This window comes from Liolophura sinensis, chromosome 6, assembly GCF_032854445.1.
Source record: "Liolophura sinensis isolate JHLJ2023 chromosome 6, CUHK_Ljap_v2, whole genome shotgun sequence".
NCBI classification, from domain to species: domain Eukaryota; kingdom Metazoa; phylum Mollusca; class Polyplacophora; order Chitonida; family Chitonidae; genus Liolophura; species Liolophura sinensis.
In genome coordinates this window covers 6949237-6970734 of record NC_088300.1, presented here as the reverse complement: position 1 = coordinate 6970734, position 21498 = coordinate 6949237, and the positions used below count along the sequence as shown (strand labels likewise).

Sequence of the window (21498 nt, the reverse complement as noted above, 5' to 3'; positions counted from 1 at the left end):
GTTAGTCTGTGGCTTTCCTCACCCTATTGACGCGCTACCTTCAGTCACATTATCAGGTTAGTCTGTGGCTTTCCTCACCCTAATGACGCGCTACCTTCAGTCACATTATCAGGTTAGTCTGTGGCTTTCCTCACCCTAATGACGCGCTACCTTCAGTCACATTATCAGGTTAGTCTTTGGCTTTCCTTACCCTGATGCTGTTCTACCTTTAATCACATTATCAGGTTATTCTGTGGCTTTCCTTACTCTGATGATGTTCTACCTTTAATCACATTATCAGGTTATTCTGTGGCTTTCCTCACCCTAATGACGCGCTACCTTTAATCACATTATCAGGTTAGTCTGTGGCTTTCCTCACCCTAATGATGCTGCTACCTTCAGTCACATTATCAGGTTAGTCTGTGGCTTTCCTCACCCAAATGACGCGCTACCTTCAGTCACATTATCAGGTTAGTCTGTGGCTTTCCTCACCCTAATGACGCGCTACCTTCAGTCACATTATCAGGTTAGTCTGTGGCTTTCCTTACCCTGATGCTGTTCTACCTTTAATCACATTATCAGGTTATTCTGTGGCTTTCCTTACCCTGATGATGTTCTACCTTTAATCACATTATCAGGTTATTTTGTGGCTTTCCTTACCCTAATGATGTTCTACCTTTAATCACATTATCAGGTTAGTCTGTGGCTTTCCTCACGCTAATGATGTTCTACCTTTAATCACATTATCAGGTTATTCTGTGGCTTTCCTTACTCTGATGATGTTCTACCTTTAATCACATTATCAGGTTATTCTGTGGCTTTCCTTACCCTGATGATGTTCTACCTTTAATCACATTATCAGGTTATTCTGTGGCTTTCCTTACCCTGATGATGTTCTACCTTTAATCACATTATCAGGTTAGTCTGTGGCTTTCCTTACCTTGATGATGTTCACCTTTAATCACATTATCAGGTTAGTCTAAAAGTCTGTAACTCATTCGTGTAGTCTGCTGAACATTTGTGTAAGGCATGATGTGATGTAGGGCACTAACTTTCCTTAAGGAGTACACAGAAATGACTGATGTATGTGGAGAAAATTGATGATATTAAACAAATCTTAATATGCAAAATAGAAGCAGAAAATCTACTATCTGTCTTTACCTAGCAGTCAACACTTTCCAAGAGTCTAGTACATGATGTAGCTTATTACTGCCAGATTCCCATGTCACCTGAGAGGTGGACTGTCCTGGTCTTATTTCTCACCTTACCCAACTGAATGGTATACCTGTGTTATGGAAAAAAATTATGAAAACAAAAAAATGCATCTGGTGAGTTGTTTTACTTGTAGAAATTAAAAATATTATTAAGACCAAAAATTGCGAGGAAAAAAAACTCACATCCCTTGTGTGCCCTTAAATGGCGCTAGTATGCCAAATATGTGGGAAAAAACAGTTTTTTTACTTTACAGTCCACTTTGGAATCCAATTCCAAACTACATTTTTGACTGTAAGCTGGGTCAGAACATGCCTCCTCAAAATGGTTGGAGCATAACTGAGTGCTTATTCGGCAGGAAATGGTCTCATCGCATGGCAATAATCCATTTTCATCGCATGGAGGAGTCCGATGGGAAGGCATGAAAACTAATGCTATTGTAATTTGGTGTGCGATTAGCACAGCTCATAGCTGCACAAAATGACATGGCTCCACTGTGACGTCATAACCAAGGGGACATCAAGGGAAGATAAGCGTGTAGAGAATACCAAGCTTCATAAAACTCGGCCTGTCGGCCTTGAAATTATTTTTTTTTTTTACAACATCTAATATTTTAATTCTTTAAATCACTTTGACTCCATGTTTCAGATACCTCTAGTATATACTGTGTCAGTTTTGCGAGAAAAGTTTGATCAACCTGGACAGATCACCTTTAATTATGCCACTTGACTGATCAACCGTTGACAGTTAACCCCACCCACGTGAAACAAGGGAGATAACTTTTGTAAGCCCTCTCACTGGGATGCTGCATTTGTATCCATTTTCATCACACTTTCGCGTACAAAAGTGGGAACAGTGGCAAAATTGGTTCACAGCAATTTGTTTTCATTTAGAATCCACAAAATAATAAATGTAATATATACATTTCTTCAAACAAACCCGTGTTTGTTTGTTTTTTTTCGTAATATTTATTTTGAGCTGGTGATCAGAGTGCCGTCCCACTCGTGTTTACATTTTGCACTTGGACAGACTTTTGACTGTTCAAATGACAGCGGGGCCTCCGTGGCTCAGTCGGTTAGCGCGCTAGCGCAGCGTAATGACCCAGGAGCCTCTCACCAATGCGGTCGCTGTGAGTTCAAGTCCAGCTCATGCTGGCTTCCTCTCCGGCCGTAAGTGGGAAGGTCTTCCAGCAACCTGCGGATGGTCGTGGGTTTCCCCAAATGACAGCCAATGAGTGACAATACTAATTTGGTCCAGTCTTACAGCAATATATTTTTGCCCTGCCTTGACAGCAACCACTTACATGTAGATGCTTGTTACCACAGTAAAAGGTGTCTTTATCAGATTCAGACAATATACATCTACATAAGGACTATTTTAGAGCAGAAACTGAGATAATGTGCATATACTTGTAGCTGTAGTGTAAACTAGACTCTGGTGTCTGTGACAGGACAAGACCCTGGATGCTTTTCCTGCTGACATTCTACCTGACATATCAGGACCTTACAACATCAAAGACCCGCACCAACGTCTGATGGAGTTCAAGGAGTTCAATGAAGCCAGTGTCAAGACAAAGGTAATATTCATGCTTCACACAAGACAACACCAGTTTCACCAGTTTTCATGCTGACCAGTTTTACTCCGTGGCTGTCAAAGTGATATTTATTATACTTTTGAAGGAAATAGTTGCTCAGGTTCTGAGTTATTTATTCAAAAATATTTGTATTTAAAGTTTTGGTGATCTTGAAATCACCTGTAAACCATGTTTGGGGATTAACCTTGAGCATTCAGCTGATGGAAATGGAACAGATTGCTTTATATTTATCATCACATTTACTGACCATTAAGAAAACAACACAACCTCACAAGATTTACAGTCATTGTCTATCAATAATTTCTTGTTTGTTTCAGAATCTGTCCATACGAGAGATGTTTGGTAAACAAATTATACAGATGTATCGTTTGTCAGCAGAGGGTGCAAAGGGCATCCTAGACCTGTACCCCACACCCTCCAGGTAACCCACTAAATCAGCTGCTTGCTCACTTCATGTACCCCACACCCTCCAGGTAACCCACTAAATCAGCCACTTCCTCACTTATGTACCCCACACCCTCCAGGTAACCACTAAATCAGCCACTTCCTCTCTTCATGTACCCCACACCCTCCAGGTAACCCACTAAATCAGCCACTTCCTCACTTATGTACCCCACACCCTCCAGGTAACCCACTAAATCAGCTACTTGCTCACTTCATGTACCCCACACCCTCCAGGTAACCCACTAAATCAGCCACTTCCTCACTTATGTAACTCACACTCTCCAGGTAACCACTAAATCAGCCACTTCCTCACTTATGTAACCCACACCCTCCAGGTAACCCACTACAACCTCCATCAATCACTTATTCACTTCATGTACCCCACACCCTCCAGGTAACCCACTAAATCAGCCACTTCCTCACTTATGTACCCCACACCCTCCAGGTAACCCACTAAATCAGCCACTTCCTCACTTATGTAACTCACACCCTCCAGGTGACCAATAAATCAGCCACTTCCTCACTTATGTAACCCACACCCTCCAGGTAACCCACTAAAACCTCCATCAGCCACTTCATCACTTCATGTACCCCACATCCTCCAGGTAACCAACTAAATCAGCCACTTCCTCACTTATGTACCCCACACCCTCCAGGTAACCCACTAAATCAGGCACTTGCTCACTTCATGTACCCCAGACCCTCCAGGTAACCCACTAAAACCTCCATCAGCCACTTGCTCACTTAATGTACCCAACACCCTCCAGGTAACCCACTAAATCAGCCACTTCCTCACTTCATATACCCCACACCCTCCAGGTAACCCACTAAATCAGCCCCTTCCTCACTTATGTACCCCACACCCTCCAGGTAACCCACTAAATCAGCCACTTCCTCACTTATGTAACTCACACCCTCCAGGTAACCACTAAATCAGCCACTTCCTCACTTATGTAACCCACACCCTCCAGGTAACCCACTAAAACCTCCATCAGCCACTTCCTCACTTCATGTACCCCACATCCTCCAGGTAACCCACTAAAACCTCTATCAATCACTTATTCACTTCATGTACCCCACACCCTCCAGGTAACCCACTAAATCAGCCACTTCCTCACTTCATGTACCCCACACCCTCCAGGTAACCCACTAAATCAGCCACTTCCTCACTTATGTACCCCACACCCTCCAGGTAACCCACTAAATCAGCCACTTCCTCACTTATGTAACCCACACCCTCCAGGTAACCCACTAAATCAGCCACTTCCTCACTTCATGTACCCCACACCCTCCAGGTAACCCACTAAATCAGCCACTTCCTCACTTATGTATCCCCACACCCTCCAGGTAACCCACTAAATCAGCCACTAGCTCACTTCATGTACCCCACACCTTTCAGGTAACCCACTAAATCAGCCACTTGCTCACTTCATGTACCCCACACCCTCCAGGTAACCCACTAAATCAGCCACTTCCTCACTTCATGTACCCCACACCTTTCAGGTAACCCACTAAATCAGCCACTTGCTCACTTCATGTACCCCACACCCTCCAGGTAACCCACTAAATCAGCCACTTCCTCACTTCATGTACCCCCACACCCTCCAGGTAACCCACTAAATCAGCCACTTCCTCACTTCATGTACCCCACACCTTTCAGGTAACCCACTAAATCAGCCACTTCCTCACTTCATGTACCCCACACCCTCCAGATAACCCACTAAAATTTCCACCCCCTCTCGCTTACTTCATGTTATACGTGATAACAAGATAACCACCAAACTTCCACCCTGTCCAGCTCTCTACATGTACTGCATGATCACAAGATAACCACCAAACTTCCACCCTGTCCAGCTCTCTACATGTACTGCATGATCACAAGATAACCACCAAACTTCCACCCTGTCCAGCTCTCTACATGTACTGCATGATCACAAGATAACCACCAAACTTCCACCCTGTCCAGCTCTCTACATGTACTGCATGATCACAAGATAACCACCAAACTTCCACCCTGTCCAGCTCTCTACGTGTACTGCATGATCACAAGATAAACACCAAACGTCAACACTGTCCAGCTCTCTACATGTACTGCATGATCACAAGATAACCACCAAACTTCAACACTGTCCAACTCTCCACATGTACTGCATGATCACAAGATAACCACCAAACTTCCACCCTGTCCAGCTCTCTATATGTACTGCATGATCACAAGATAACCACCAAACTTCCACCCTGTCCAGCTCTCAATATGTACTGCATGATCACAAGATAACCACCAAACTTCCATCATGTCCAGCTCTCTACATGTACTGCATGATCACAAGATAACCACCAAACTTCCACCCTGTCCAGCTGTCTGTGCACTGCATGATCACAAGATAACCACCAAACTTCCATCATGTCCAGCTCTCAATATGCACTGCATGATCACAAGATAACCACCAAACTTCCACCCTGTCCTGCTCTCTACATGTACTGCATGATCACAAGATAACCACCAAACTTCCACCCTGTCCAGCTGTCTATGTGTACTGCATGATCACAAGATAACCACCAAACTTCCATCATGTCCAGCTCTCAATATGCACTGCATGATCACAAGATAACCACCAAACTTCCACCCTGTCCTGCTCTCTACATGTACCGCATGATCACAAGATAACCACCAAACTTCCACCCTGTCCTGCTCTCTATATGTACTGCATGACCACAAGATAACCACCAAACTTCCATCATGTCCAGCTCTCTATATGTACTGCATGATCACAAGATAACCCCCAAACTTCCATCATTTTCAGCTCTCTACATGTACTGCATGATCACAAGATAACCACCAAACTTCCACCCTGTCCAGCTCTCTACATGTACTGCATGATCACAAGATAACCACCAAACTTCCACCCTGTCCAGCTGTCTATGTGCACTGCATGATCACAAGATAACCACCAAACTTCCATCATGTCCAGCTCTCAATATGCACTGCATGATCACAAGATAACCACCAAACTTCCACCCTGTCCAGCTCTCTACATGTACTGCATGATCACAAGATAACCACCAAACTTCCACCCTGTCCAGCTCTCTACATGTACTGCATGATCACAAGATAACCACCAAACTTCCACCCTGTCCAGCTCTCTATATGTACTGCATGATCACAAGATAACCACCAAACTTCCACCCTGTCCAGCTCTCTATATGTACTGCATGATCACAAGATAACCACCAAACTTCCACCCTGTCCAGCTCTCTATATGTACTGCATGATCACAAGATAACCACCAAACTTCCATCATGTCCAGCTCTCTATATGTACTGCATGATCACAAGATAACCACCAAACTTCCATCATGTCCAGCTCTCTACATGTACTGCATGATCACAAGATAACCACCAAACTTCCACCCTGTCCAGCTCTCAATATGTACTGCATGATCACAAGATAACCACCAAACTTCCACCCTGTCCAGCTGTCTATGTGCACTGCATGATCACAAGATAACCACCAAACTTCCACCCTGTCCTGCTCTCTACATGTACTGCATGATCACAAGATAACCACCAAACTTCTAGCTCTTCTAAATCTCTTTGTTTTTTACAAGATCACTAGGTTGGAGTACATTGTATATTGTCATAGTAACAGAAACATCTGCATTTATTTTAAAGAGGAGCACAGTATTCATTCACATCACAAAGTACTGCTGTTACTGCTTTTCATATGTAATCTACTTACTCAAGCTCTGTTTTATGTGGATGAAATTTGTTATTTTTCAGTTTGATAGCAGCATATAATGCTTGTTGCACAGAAAAGGAAAAGGAAGAATTGTTGAGTAAAATCAAAACTGGGAAAGCTGGGAGGTAAGCTATGAAGAATGCAAGTGAGATTGATGGAGCCAAGGAGTCAGTTCACCAGTGTAGCTCAGTTATGAAGTCTATCATTCATTGAGGACCACTTGTCCTCCACCAATATGCTATACATATCTGTACATAACATAATGTAAAGTTTGTCAGCTCATCTCCAAGCAGCTGCTGAGTTAACAGTTGTTGGTACTTGCAAGCCCATGTATATGTAGATTGACTTTAACCATTGCCCAATCGGATGTTCCCAGCGTTTATACACGAGCATTCTCACGTAACAATCTATAGCTCCAGGATATTCCTTTAATTTAGAAATGTACAAAATGTTTATGTTTGATACATCTATGAAGCATTGTTTTCCTTCTTACCTGAGGATGGTCGTGGGTTACTAAGTATCTGTTATGAATATTATATAAACTACACCTGATATGAAACTTTATGTATTTTACACAGGGGCCTGGGCATGGCAGTCAGTAGACAGTTTTATAACCTCTACTGTACCAACCGACCTTTGACATGAGGGGGGACATCTGTTATGGTTTTTACCAAAGATACCACAACCAAGATACAAGTTGATACAGGATAATACAGGATGTATTTTATGTCTCAGTGCGTGAATGATGTGAGCTGTTGTACAAGGCACAAGATGACTGTGATGAGAGAAGCAGTGAACAAATTTTGGACAGTGGTCTATTCCACCCTCGGCAGTGTTGACAGTAGTGTGCAGAATGCAGTGGCATGGTTCGAGTGGTCGGGCAACCTATAGACACTTGTGATGAACTCGCTTGTCAGTGATTTATCAAGCTGAATTCAGCTAGCTTCTCTGGAGGAACAGGAGAATTGTTGCAAACATACCATACCTTCTTCCAGTGCCACCTTCTTGCCTTTATTTGATTTAAGTAAATGATATTAAGTGACGTTTGCCTCTGGTGTACTCCTCCTCGGAAGCTGTTCTATGAAGTGTCATTGAAAATAACTAATGGGCAAAGATCAATTGATATAATCATATGGATGTTAATACAGTGGACAAACGTCCTAAAAAAATATTTCCTGCCCAAGAACCCATTCTGAGAGAAATGTTATTGTTCTGGATCTGATTGCACAAAGCCATTACCAGTACTGAGTCTGATTGCACAACGCCATTACTGGTACTGACTCTGATTCCACAAAGCCATTACCAGTACTGAGTCTGATTCCACAACGCCATTACCGGTACTGACTCTGATTGCACAAAGCCATTACCGATACTGACTCTGATTCCACAACGCCATTACCGGTACTGACTCTGATTCCACAACGCCATTACTGGTACTGACTCTGATTCCACAAAGCCTTTGTAAATCTTGACTTTATTCAGAAATTGCTTTGTGGAATCAGCTTCTGATCCCTTGGAGTCGTAGAGCCCTCAACAGAATCTATTTTGGACTTTTGGGTTATTTTTCTTCCCACAAAAAAGCCTCAATATGATGGATGGAGTGTTATGGTCATCATGGACCTCAAGTGTTTCAGAAGTTGCCAACTGCAATGTTAACATTGTTTTGTTCTACAAGTTGGTGGTGTGAATCCTGGTAAATTCATTTAACATAGGTGCTATTGTTTATTGGGACACTTGCTAACTTAGTTATGACTGAAGCAAATGAATTGAATTATGTTACTGCATGTATGATGTATGATCTATGCACGTTGAGTGTTGTTAACTGTGATGCCATCTGTGCATTCTCACAACAAAGTAATTCATACCATCAACATATAGCCGTCCTTCTTCATTCTATACGATAAGAATGAATTTTCTGCAAAATTTAACTACATGTTCTTCACATTTCTTTTTGACATGTTGCATGTACACCATAAAAAATCCAAGAATTGGGGAAAAACAGGAAAAAAATGTGTAAATTTTTATGTGTGCCCATCCTTAGTAAAAAATAATTTCACAAATCATATCTGTTCTTGTCTTGTGGATGATGTAAGCTCTTTACTAATAATCTAGACTGACTTCAGTGATTTACCGGTACCTCAACTGAAATTCTGTTGGTTCTGAAAACTACAAAGGTTGGGCAGAACTAAAGATGTTATTATTTACTCATGAAGGTCTGATGTTAGCTATGTGAGAATATTAGCTGCATGATCTTAGCATGTTATGGTACCAATATGATGTATTCAGTGTAACACCCTATATACAAAAAATTCTGTTTGACCATATGAAGTTTGGTTAAACGAATGGTAAAACAGAATGTGAAACGAAACATGTAGCCTCGGACATGCAGTCTGCAAGGTTCTGTGACTGTCTCCAATTCCACAAATGTCTGTTGACTCCACGGCTGTCTCTTATTCCACAGTTATCTCTGACTCCACAACTATTCCTTAACTCTATATCTGTCTCTTGACTCCACAACTGTCTCATTCCACCAGTGCCTCTGACTTCACATCTTTCTCTGACTCCACATCTGTCTCTTGACTCCACAGCTGTCTGACTTCACAGCTGTCTCTGTCGACACAACCGTCTCTGTCTCCACAGCTGACTCAACAACTGTCAGACTCCACAACCGTTTCTGTCTGCACGAGTGTCTCTTGATTCCACAAGTGCTGGGGCAGTAAGTGTTTGACAGCACTGTCTCCACAACTGTCTCTTGATTCCACAAGTGCTGGGGCAGTAAGTGATTGACAGCATGACCATTAAGGTGGTCTTACATGAAGTTTGTGGGGTATCAGATGTTAATTTTAACTGCAAGGAGAAATTTTAGAATGTAATTTACTTGGTAGATTAGAAATTAACACGACTGCTGGAAAAATATAAGTAGGCCTAGAATAGTATCTGGGCCCTTGTTACCTCCCTTGATCCTACAACTTTGGACTGAATTTAAATGATGTTATTTTTCTTATGTCATTGTGGATGGTTCGCTAATTCGCAAAAAACTTGCAGACTGACATGCTAGCCTTTCTTGAAGTTAAGCGGTTATCGTCTTTTTTATTTATTTTTTAATTTTTTTGTTTTTGTTTTTCTTTTTTTTATTATTTTTCTTTTGTTTTGGCGAAGCGCGGCTGGGAATAAAATGATGACTTTGAGGCGGTGACGGCATGTTTGTGTGTTGAGCAGGTACAAGGTAGCAACTAAGACTTTTAGAGTAGGAGACTTTTCTCAGAATATAACTGTTATAAGAGGAAAAGCATCTTTTACATCAGATACAGTCGCTAACAAAGAGTACAGGTATTTTAGGACTTACTGTAGGGATGTACACGGTGTCTCGTGGCACGAAAATTGGCGCATAGATAATGACATAACCTTGATCCCTGAGTTTCTGGCTGTATTCGAATCCACGCATATGTGCATGTAAGTGTGAAAAACGCGTACAGTTACCACTTACATTTGTGCAAAAATTATATTAAGTAAAGTGGCCTCTGTGGTCTTTTTTCATACACACATTCGTTGACAGGAGATGACTGCTTCGGTTACACATAGCTCCACATACCTCTACACTTTTGCTAATCCGGCAGGGTAGAGCTAGACAGCGTTCTGTTTGTTTTCTTTGAAGTAGTGCCAGAGTTCTGCCAACCTGCACCTTAGGCACTCATCGTGTGTCTCCTGTAAAAGTAGAGACCTGCACAAATGTGTGCGCCACAAATTAGGCGACCTCACCTTTATTCCTAAGCAGCCTGCGCGTCTCCAAGATCATCACCCCATGTTAATATGAAACCAACCCTGTAATGGCGGCAGCATCCTGTGTGTAGACAATGACTAATGACTTTGGTAGCATTTGGCACCGTATAAAATTTTACGGAAATGAATTAGTGACTTTTGACCACACAGGTGGACCATTTTTGTGGCTAGTAGTTCCCATCTGTGTCAGTGAAATATTGCAGCAGTTGTAGACTTCAAAATGAAGTGTGTTACGGTGGCTTTGGTGAGCGCAGAGAGGATGTAACATTGTTTCACCGATTTTAAAAATATAGCATTTCTCCACAACAGTTTGTCGACAATATGCACAATGCAGACATAATCCATCAAAATTTCAGCACATAGATTACTGATTTATCTGGACACAGGACCATTATTTTCTGGCTGTTCCATCCCATAATATCACCTATGTCATGTTTTTTGTCATCAATTAAGCCCCTTACGTGGACAGTTTCTGCCACTCATAACACTAACCATTGTCATATGAGTGAAATATTCGGATTACAACTCATAATTGTCAGTCTAACAATCAATCAATCTATTCAAGCAAGACTTGTTATTTCCAACATACATGTACAGTACACTGTCTTACTCTGTAAGAGTCCCCTCGGGCTCTGCCTGGTTTCCTCCCACCATAATGTGGGCAGCCATCACATAAGTGAAATATTCCTGAGTGTGGCGTAAAACACCAATCAGATAAATAAATAATCTATAAGATAGACCTTGTTGAAATGTAGATACTGTAATTAGTAATTAAGAAATACAAGAAATTTGTCAGTTCTGTATAAATCTGTTCCTATTTCAGATTGCCTTTGATGCATGTGATGTGAAACATGGAGAAGATGGAAGATCTTTCAGAAAATGAAATACTATCAAAAGGCTATGATAATTTAGATGGAAGGTTTCTGTCAAACAGGAAAGAAAAAAAGAAACTTAAAAAACTCAGGAGGGAAAAGAAGCATGAAATAAAGGATGGGTTGAGTTCTCCATATGAAGTAAAAGACACACGTGGACTCTCAAGAAAGAGGAAAATCTCCAAATCTGAACAATTGGTGAATATTGATTCAGATGCTTTAGACTGTGATGAGGGGACAAAGACAGACAGTGAGTCTTATGACAGTAAACCTGCTGATGACACTGAAATAGCCGACATTTCTCAAAGGCTGAATAGCCCAACAGAGCCTCCAAGTGAATCTGTGGTGGATGAAGATCGGTCAGATGAGGAAAGTGAATTGGTGAGATTTGTCATCTGTATCCGGACATAAATAATAACTGACTGAGTAACAAAAGGGGCTTTCAACCCAATAGGTCTTCACCAGGGTATTCACTTTTATGTAACAAAATTTGTGGGGCTTTGTAGCTTGCAGAAATACCCCCCTTCTTTCAACTACCCCAAAACCTATAGCAGCAAAATGTGAAACTCCAAACAAATATTGATGGTAAAATAATTTTAGGAAGGAATTCCTTTCTCTTTCCCAGCTGCTTTCCATTGTTGTTTCTCTCAAAAATTATTTCAAAGTTAGACAGGCTTTTGCTACTCTGTAGAGATTGCAGGTATTTGTAGCAGAAAATTTTACCATAGAACTGTGATTTGTTGCAATACTTCTTATTTCCTTTCCCCGGCCGTAAGTGGGAAGGTCTGACAGCAACCTGCGGATGGTCGTGGGTTTCCCCTGGGCTCGGCCCGGTTTCCCCGCCACAATGCTGGCCGCCATCGTATAAGTGAAATATTCTTGAGTACGGCAGAAAACACCAATCAAACAAATAAATAAATAAATAAAATTTTTGTCTCTTTCAGATAGCTGTGAAAGCAGGTATGTACAAAAATGAGAAGTGCATTAAAAGAAAAAAGTCTTTTCACAATGTTCATCTTACATCATAATGAGAGAAATTTTAATCTCCATATACACCGAGTACCGAGACTCTACAGGATGTACTTGTATGTTAAAATGAGTTTATGTGTCAAGTTCTGTGTATTTCCATCTGTGTCATTCAAGTAAAGAATAGAAACTATGGGAAACTTGTTACATAGATAGTTTAAAGGCTGTTTCAGACAATCTGAAATATTGTTTGTTTGTTTTTTTTTTTTCACCCAGAACTATCACAGATGTCATTTGAGGAGCTGCAGCAGCTACAAGAGAAGCTTGGGATGAAAGTGTAAGTCTCTCAGAGTTGTCTCCCTTGGTTTGAGCTCTCATGCTGGAGATTTCATGTTGCTCCAAATTTTTTTTTAGATGGATAACTCCTGTGTTCATTTTTCATTAATGTAGTTTTATTTCCTTTTACTTATCATACATGGAAGATAAGTAAACAATCCACGCCCTCTGCATCGTGTTAAAAGACATGGGCATATATTATCCACTTTTATTAGAATCGCCAAAGTTTGGTGATTTCAATCAAGAGCCCGAAGTTGCAAAACAAGATCATTATATGTGTCATTTTGTGATTGTGAATCTAATTTCTTGCCTGATCACAATGACCTTGCTTTAAAATATAACAGGACAGTGGTATAATAATTGATAATAAACAGTGTAGAGTTGCATGTTATATTTTTATCACCTAATTCCTGTACGTGGGAAGGTCTGACAGGAACCTGCGGATATTTGTGTGTTTCCCCTGGGATTTGGATGAGATTTGTACAGGTCTCAGATCTGAAACTATCATATTAACTGTTGTCCATTTCTAGCTGTTCATAATTTAGCTGTAATATGTTTAACAGTTTTCATCAGGTGATGCATGGGAAAGCCTCCACATCAGGAAAGAAACCCACCAGAGAAGAAAAATCGGTTTTTAGAAGGGAGAGCAAAAGCATGTAAGTAAAGATTTACTGCTGTTCACTTCCAGATTTCATGCACATCTGTGATCTATTATTTAGTAATTCATATAAATAACATAAACAAGGATTTTTCTTAATATCAGTAATATAAGAAATTACTATGTACTGACTTTGCTTTATTTATTTTATATTCTCTTGTTAATATCTCTCCTATGCTTACTTGAATTATGCAACTGTATCTTGTTCTATCTCTTTTGTGGTTATCTGACTCATGTACTTGTCTCTTGTTTTATCTCTTCTTTGGCTACCTGAATTATGTTTCTTGTTTTATCTCCTTTGGTTACCTGGGTTAGAGTGGTAAATGTACCTGGATTGAAATGCTACATGTACCTGTCTATTGTTTTATCTCTTAGGTGGTTACCTTAATTATGTCCCTGTCTCTTGTTTTATCTCTTCTGTGTTTACCTGAATTATGTACCTGTCTCTTGTTTAATCTCCTCTGTGGTTACCTGACTTATGTGCCTGTCTCTTGTTTTATCTCTTCTGTGGTTACCTGAATTATGTACCTGTCTCTTGTTTTATCTCTTCTGTGGTTAACTGAATTATGTACATTGTACCTGTGTCTTGTTTCAGCTCTTCAGTGATTGTCTAACTTGTGTAACTGTCTCTTGTTTTATCTCTTCTGTGGCTACCTGACTTGCGTACGTGTCTCTTGCTTTACCTCCCCTACATTTACCTGACTTGTGTACCTGTCTCTTGTTTTACCTCTCCTACATTTACCTGACTTATGTACAGTATCTTGTTTTACCTCCCCTACATTTACCTTACTGGTGTACCTGTCTCTTATTTTATCTCTTCTGAGGTTACCTGACTTACATACTTGTATCTTATTTTACCTCTCCTACATTTACCTGACTTACGTACGTGTATCTTGTTTTATCTCTTCTGTGGTTACCTGGCTTACATACTTGTATCTTATTTTATCTCTCGTACATTTACCTGACTTATGTACCTATCTCTTGTTCTACCTCTCCTACATTTACCTGATTTACGTGCTTGTGTCTTGTTTTACCCCTCCTACAGTTACCTGACTTATGTGCTTGTGTTACCTCTCCTACATTTACCTGACTTACGTGCTTGTGTCTTGTTTTACCTCTCCTGCATTTACCTGACTTACGTACTTGTATCTTGTTTTACCTCTCTTACGTACTTGTGTCTTCTTTTACCTCTCCTACAGTTACCTGACTTGCTTGCTTGTGTCTTGTTTTACCTCTCCTACATTTACCTGACTTATGTGCTTGTGTCTTGTTTTACCACTCCTGCATTTACCTGACTTACGTGCTTGTGTCTTGTTTTACCTCTCCTACATTTACCCGACTTACGTGCTTGTGTCATGTTTTATCTCTCCTACAGTTACCTGACTTACATGCTTGTGTCTTGTTTTACCTCTCCTACATTTACCTGACTTACGTGCTTGTATCTTGTTTTACCTGACTTACGTGCTTGTATCTTGTTACAGGCCTATGGAGATTACATCAAAGAAGAGAGTATCCAGATTTAGACATGTGATTCCAACCAAGAAAAGGGTGTGATTTATTTCTATTTTGGAGTGATTGTAATTGTAAAGTAAAGTCAGTTGTAATGTTAAATATTTTATTGTCAGTGTTTAATCTTTTTGAAGAGGATTCATTCCATTTAAGGGCTAAAGTTTGTTGGAAACAGCCTAAGGTCTCACATTAACAGACATTCAGGAAATCAATGTGGTGTATTCAGCTGACTTGTACTCCAGTTTGATGATAATAGTAATATATGGGTTAATGGATCTATGATATGGGGATATTTCTATCCTGACATTCTATCAGGAAACTCAGTGGTGTAATCATTCTATGGCCAGCTGTCACATAAACAACCAAAATACAAGTCATTCATAAACATTTAACCGGTCTAGATTTGATTTATGCTTTTAGCAATGATAAAGTAAATGATTAAAATATCTATGGAGCTGTGATAAGGCAACCAGGCCTCAGGTTGAGGAATGGTTGTGGGGCAGTCCGTTGCAATTTGATGAGATCTTCGGGAAATCTATGACTCCAGATTTGATAAAGGGTCAAGGGCAAAGTATGAGGTATTCATGAGAGGTCAGCGGCAAAGGATGAGATACTCATAAGAGGTCAGGAGCATAAGATAAGACATTCATGAGAGGTCAGTGGCAAAGGATGAGATACTCATGAGAGGTCAGGAGCATAAGATAAGACATTCATGAGAGGTCAGTGGCAAAGGATGAGATACTCATGAGAGGTCAGGAGCATAAGATAAGACATTCATGAGAGGTCAGTGGCAAAGGATGAGATACTCATGAGAGGTCAGTGGCAAAGGATGAGATACTCATGAGAGGTCAGGAGCATAGAATGAGATATTCATGAGCAGTCAGGGGCATAAGAAGTCTCACTCATTCATTGTTGTTTTTCCATAGGTGATCCGTGACCCCAGATTTGATGAGAGGTCCGGGGCGTATGATGAGAAGCTCTTCAAGAAGTCTTACTCGTTCATTGAGGATGTCAAAGAGCGAGAGAGACAGGTGGGAATTGACTATGAAACCTCATCATTAGGGGTACACAGTTTGGCTGAGTGTGCTGTCATCACACACACAACAATGGGGGACTTTGTGTTGTCTTGTCAACACACAGAGACCTATCATTGTTTATTCTATTGATTAGTGTTTGACACTGTTAAGAATTGATTCTTTGAGAAGCATTTAGAAGTTGAGAGTATAACATCACACAGTTTGTACATGGATAACAACTTCTGATTTATTTCAGTGCAACATTTCGATGTACGTCCTAACATCTTTGTCAACAATGTGAGAATGTACATCAAAATGTTGTACTAAAAAAGTCAGAAGTTGTTATCCATGTACAAACTGTGTGATGTTACTGTTAAGGGTGTTTCTCGTCATACCTGTATGTGACAGTGATCAGGTGTGTGGGTAGTGGGGAAAGCTGTCTATAATGTGAAAGTTCCTTTGTATGTATAGTAGATGACCTGTACTTTGATAGAAGCTTTCTCCAATTAATCACAGCCGACTTAGTTTAAAAAGTTCCATGATGTTGTATGTGAGTTACTGTAACTAATTTCAGTACTACATATACATGCATATGCTGGAATAAAAGCTTGTCACTGAAGTTGATTAATACCAGTGAATTCCTGTCTCTGGTTTAAAGGGATATAACGCCGAAAGAATCAGAATTTTTATGTTGGCTCAGATAAATACAAAAATGAGTTGCATTTGACTCCTAATTAAAACTCCTGGACCTATATTTTCTGAACAATGTAAATTGAGAGAATTATGGGGGGAAATCTGTCATTGGTCTAAACCGTCCATCTGACGAGAACACGTGCAAACGAGGGAGAGCAGAATCCCACAATGCAACATTTGCTCATGGATCGGACATGTAAACATTACGATGGATTGAGATTATGTAGATGACATCTAAAATAACAGCACGTTTTTCAACATCGGCAGTGTGTCCCTTTAATGCTGTCTGCTGGGGCATTATGTCTGGAGGTGAACCATATTTGTATCAAGAAGCAGCATTTTTCCCGGGTTTAGCAAGGTTCCAAACCACCTGTAGACCAAAAACTAGCACAGCATGATAGGAAAGGTATTAGCATCAGTAAATTAGATTGTGAGAAATACCGCCTGACTGTGATACTTTTGCTTGTCTTATTACATTCCTATAATTTGTGATTCCAGAAATTAAAAAAACAGCTAAACAAGGCAAAAGATGCTGAGGCAAAAGCAAAGATTAAATCCCTGTTGAACAGAATGGTAGGTACATTCTATAAAGCTGTCTATTTGTTTGTTCTGTAAACTTGATTTTCTTTGCAAGCTTTATGAAATATTAAAATTTGAAGTTTCAATGCAGAGACTCTTGCATTTGTTTGATGTACAACCAGGCTTGTTTTTTCATAACACTGTTTATCTTTTACAACTGTGATATATTTTTATCTACAGGGTCTTGACAGCTATAAACCATGCATACATGGTAGGAAACAATGACCTGTAATTTCATGCAAAAACAGTTGAAATATTTCTTTTGTAAGGAGGGTATTAGAAGCTGAAAGGATGGTTCTAATCACCTCACTTTTTTACCCCTAGGCCACTGTTGTAGCAGTTACTGTCTGTCCATCCATCTGTCGATTTGGTTCGTCCTTCATTTTTTTGTTACCATGATATCTCCTGAAAAGTTTATCAAAAGTTTATCAGATTTACAGTTTCTGATGTGGAATAACCCTGTTGATTTCCAGGTACCTTGACCTGTTTTTTCACACCCATTTGGATCATTAAAATTAACTTTTATGAAGAGTTTGTCAACATTGTGTCACCAAACTTACACCACATTCACACTTTGTCATGGGGAAGAACCCGATTGATTTTCAGGAAACTATTTTTTCAAGGTCATTCAAGTCATGAAAGTTAAATTTTTTTTCACATCTCCTGAAATTTGTAACTAAAGTTTACTAAACGTACATAACATGTAAACCTAGACTGTAGATTAGCCTATATAATATTAATGTTTCATGACCATTTATTAGTCTATGTGGCCATGTGTCTGTTCATTGCTCGGTAAACACTCTTGCCCTTGAACCGTTGCCCTTGAACTGTAGTTCACCAAACCTATTGCACTCTTATGCTTTTGTCATGAGGAACCCTAGTGATTTTTAGGAACCTTGTCCTGTTTTTCCCCCCAATCTGTTCGTCCATTTCCTTGTAAATATTTTGACTTGAGGCTAAGGGATTTGGGGTGCATTGTTAAGTATTTTCTTTACTTTGTTTTTAATTATTTCCATATTTTTATTGTAATTGTAAGCTTTTGTGTTCTGCCTGGTCTTTTTCAAAGGGCCAACAACAGCAGGCTGAAGAGGCAAAGGCAAAGAAAGCTGAGAAGGAAAAAGAGTGGAACAAACGAGAAAAAGAACTTGTAGCACAAGGAAAGAAACCATTCTTCTTAAAAAAGTGTAAGTTTTGGGTGATCAAGCCAGTTTTCTTTATCACTGAATGTGAATGATGGTACATTATTACCTGGATCTGGCCACAGCTCATCAGCCTCAGACCAGTAAGACCACAGAGGCACAGCTATTTCCCGGCAATCAGGCAGTGTGCCAGTTATGGATGAAAGGTGGTGGTTTACGTTGATTCTTTAACCTTTTCAAGCGCCTCTGTAACAAATAGTTTGAAACATTCGGAGAAACCTGTGGGGTGTATAGAACTAATTTGCTCAGTTTTATAAAGCTTGCATGTTCAGTGACACAGACGAGTGAGTTTGGCATCATTTTGATAATAATTACATTCTTAAATTCCACTGGAAGAAAGTGCTTTAGTGGTTGAAAAGTTTGAAGATTTGCAGTACTCCAAGCACTTAGATGTGAAAAAATTATGAAACTTGCGCTGAAATAAGTTTGTGAAATGTTTTTCCAGAAGGATAGTTTTGAGGAGAGAATTAACCATCAGTGACTCGTCAAATCTTGGTGTTCTCCTGTTTTCTCCACCCATAATACTGTCTGCCATCGTTTAAGTGTTAGATTCTTGAGTGATAGATCCCTATGAACGTAATAAGAGCCCAGTTTCACAATTGGTTTATGTTTTACATTGTAGCTTTTTATTTCAAGGTTTATTTTAATATTACATGGATCATTGATTTTCAGCGGACAAACGTAAACTAGAGTTGGCGGAAAAATACAGAGAGTTGAAAAAGTCTGGAAAACTTGAGAAGTACCTGAGCAAAAAGAGAAAAAAGAACTCACAAAAAGAGAGGAGGAAAATGTTGAATTGAGAAACAAATACGACAGTGGTAGGACTGCCAGTGGGCTATTATTTCAGCACTAGTCCACTCATGTTTACATCATACACTTTTCCATTCACTTGATGTGTTTTTGGAATGGAATCAATGATACCCATCAAATACTAAAGGCAAAACAGATCATCGACATTATTGGTATTATAGGTTGCCTGGCTCTAATTTTTCACGTTGATTAGATCCTGAAGCTTCGATGTTTGATGAACAAGACGGTGAACCTCTCGCTCAGCTATATGTATTTTTTTTTGCATTTCATGATAGGCGGAAGATAATTTATAAGCGTGGCAGATGATCTGTCAATCGTGTCAGAGAGGGACAGTGGGTTAGAAAAGTGAATTTTGGGTTATAACTTACAGTGCAATAGTTTGTGAGAACTCAGGTGTGTTGTAGAGCGGTGGATAAGAACTAGATTGAGCTGTATGGATCAGGCGTTGAGGAATGAGTTGTGGAGTTGTTAGTGAGTACATACAACCAGGGGTTCATTCCTTTCGTCTAACAGCCTCTGGTGGCAGATTCAGTGACCACCTGAGGACACAGGATAATGTCACCATGTTCCGTATGTCGCGTCAAGTCGCGTGAATGAAGACGCTACAATACACTCCACCGACCACCGACGTCAGCTACTACCTCCCCCAGTAGCCACTGGGGAGTGAATGGAGCGGACCCCAGTATGAAGTATTTGGGGTCGTTGTGAAACGATGATAATGGCAATCTGTGGATCTAAATTATGGGCAGTGATACTGAGATGTCAAACCAGATTTTGTCCATTTTGGTACAATAGATGTTGTGCACTAAATAAGCTTTCATGTCCATTGCTGTACATCTGATGTATCTTTAAACGTTTCTCGTATCTGCGTGGTCTTACACGGAGCTCTGCGGAGGCCATTTGCACCCTACAATATGGTACACACCTTGAGCTTGTTTTCTGGGAAAAACATTGTTTCAGTCTTGCGAAAGATTGGTGGACTGCCTCATGTTCCTTCAGTCATTAATAGATGAGTGCGATCAAATAAATGAATGGACAGCAAAATACCGAAAGGTCCTGCATGTGGCGTGTACATATCTCGCCTTGTAGCGTTAGTTAGATTCTGCGTGTTGTGTGATTGTATCACAAGTTGTGGCAAGGTTATTCCATCAAACGCCATCACTCCAAGTTTCTTAAGCTTTACAATGAGTATAATTCTCTTGTAAGTAAATATTTGAGATTTGAATACTGATTTCACTCAGTGGCCTGAAACGTACCTTGCGTCTTTCCAACATCATTGAAAACTGTTGACTGCTTCTCTTTACATGATTCCGTCCTTCTTTCGTACCCTTATGTACTTGCTTAGTTCTTTGGTGATTTGTGTTGTACGTCGTTTTTGGAATTCACCTGGGATGTCTTTGTTGGTTGACGGCTGGTATACGTAGGTCAGTTTCAAAGAATAGATCAATCCATGTTTCATACAGGCTTATATGGAACTCAGAGGATGATCATAGATGGAATGTGTTCCGTACTTGTTTTTATTTCCATTTCATTTATTTGATTGGTGTTTAACGAAGTACATTTCCACTGTATATGTACACTGTACATGTATGCTGTATACATGACGGCGGCTGCCAGGATTATATGTCGAGACAACAAACCTTGCAGTGAAACCGCGAAAGCTCAGGTGGATTCGAACACGCCCCCTCATTGATGAATGGCGAGCTAGTCGCAGCGAGCCGACACTCCAAACATCTGATCCAGTGAGGCCCCTATCACAACATTGAAAGAATGTCGTCATAAAACATAAGCATGTGTTTCAAGTCTAAAACATAGATTCACATCGAAGGATCCCAATAAAACTGACAATAGCACATCAGAGCCTTTGTCACTGACTTTCTGAGTGTTTTGAGTATACGTAAAATCTTTGGATGTCATGGAATTTAATTCTTCATTGTCCATTTCTCAAAAACTGTATCCCACAACATGGTATACTGACATATTGTCTGATCGGTGTGGGGGATGTAACGGGACGATACACGGTGTGTGGGGGGTTAATTTTGGTTCAAGCCCAGCTCATGCTGGATTTCTCTCCAGTGAGACGTGAGAAAGACGGCTAGCAGCCTGCGGATG

The 21498-nt window shown here is 40.2% G+C and overlaps 2 protein-coding genes across 3 annotated transcripts in view; both read left to right on the top strand.

Annotated features, from left to right (window-relative positions):
• LOC135466232 (crossover junction endonuclease MUS81-like) overlaps positions 1-9520 on the top strand; it is a 30105-nt gene extending 20585 nt beyond the window's left edge. Inside the window, exons 23-26 of the mRNA XM_064743635.1 lie at positions 2642-2767; positions 3103-3206; positions 7010-7093; positions 7547-9520. Coding sequence (XP_064599705.1) covers positions 2642-2767; positions 3103-3206; positions 7010-7093; positions 7547-7613 — 381 coding nt within the window. The 3' untranslated portion in view covers positions 7614-9520. The remainder of the gene's footprint in view (positions 1-2641; positions 2768-3102; positions 3207-7009; positions 7094-7546) is intronic.
• A 524-nt stretch (positions 9521-10044) lies between these two features.
• LOC135467938 (ribosomal RNA processing protein 36 homolog) lies at positions 10045-20511 on the top strand. 2 transcript variants are annotated; one of them, XM_064745874.1, is made up of 10 exons: positions 10045-10187; positions 11572-12001; positions 12565-12580; positions 12863-12923; positions 13486-13578; positions 15062-15128; positions 16016-16120; positions 17297-17371; positions 18444-18561; positions 19249-20511. In XM_064745874.1, exons 2-10 carry the CDS (start codon positions 11600-11602, stop codon positions 19374-19376), a joined length of 1065 nt encoding a protein of 354 aa, XP_064601944.1. In that variant the 5' UTR covers positions 10045-10187; positions 11572-11599; the 3' UTR covers positions 19377-20511. The 2 variants fall into 2 exon arrangements, with proteins under 2 accessions (XP_064601944.1, XP_064601945.1); XM_064745875.1 differs by having other exon boundaries at positions 10128-10421.
• The last annotated feature ends 987 nt before the right edge of the window (positions 20512-21498 follow it).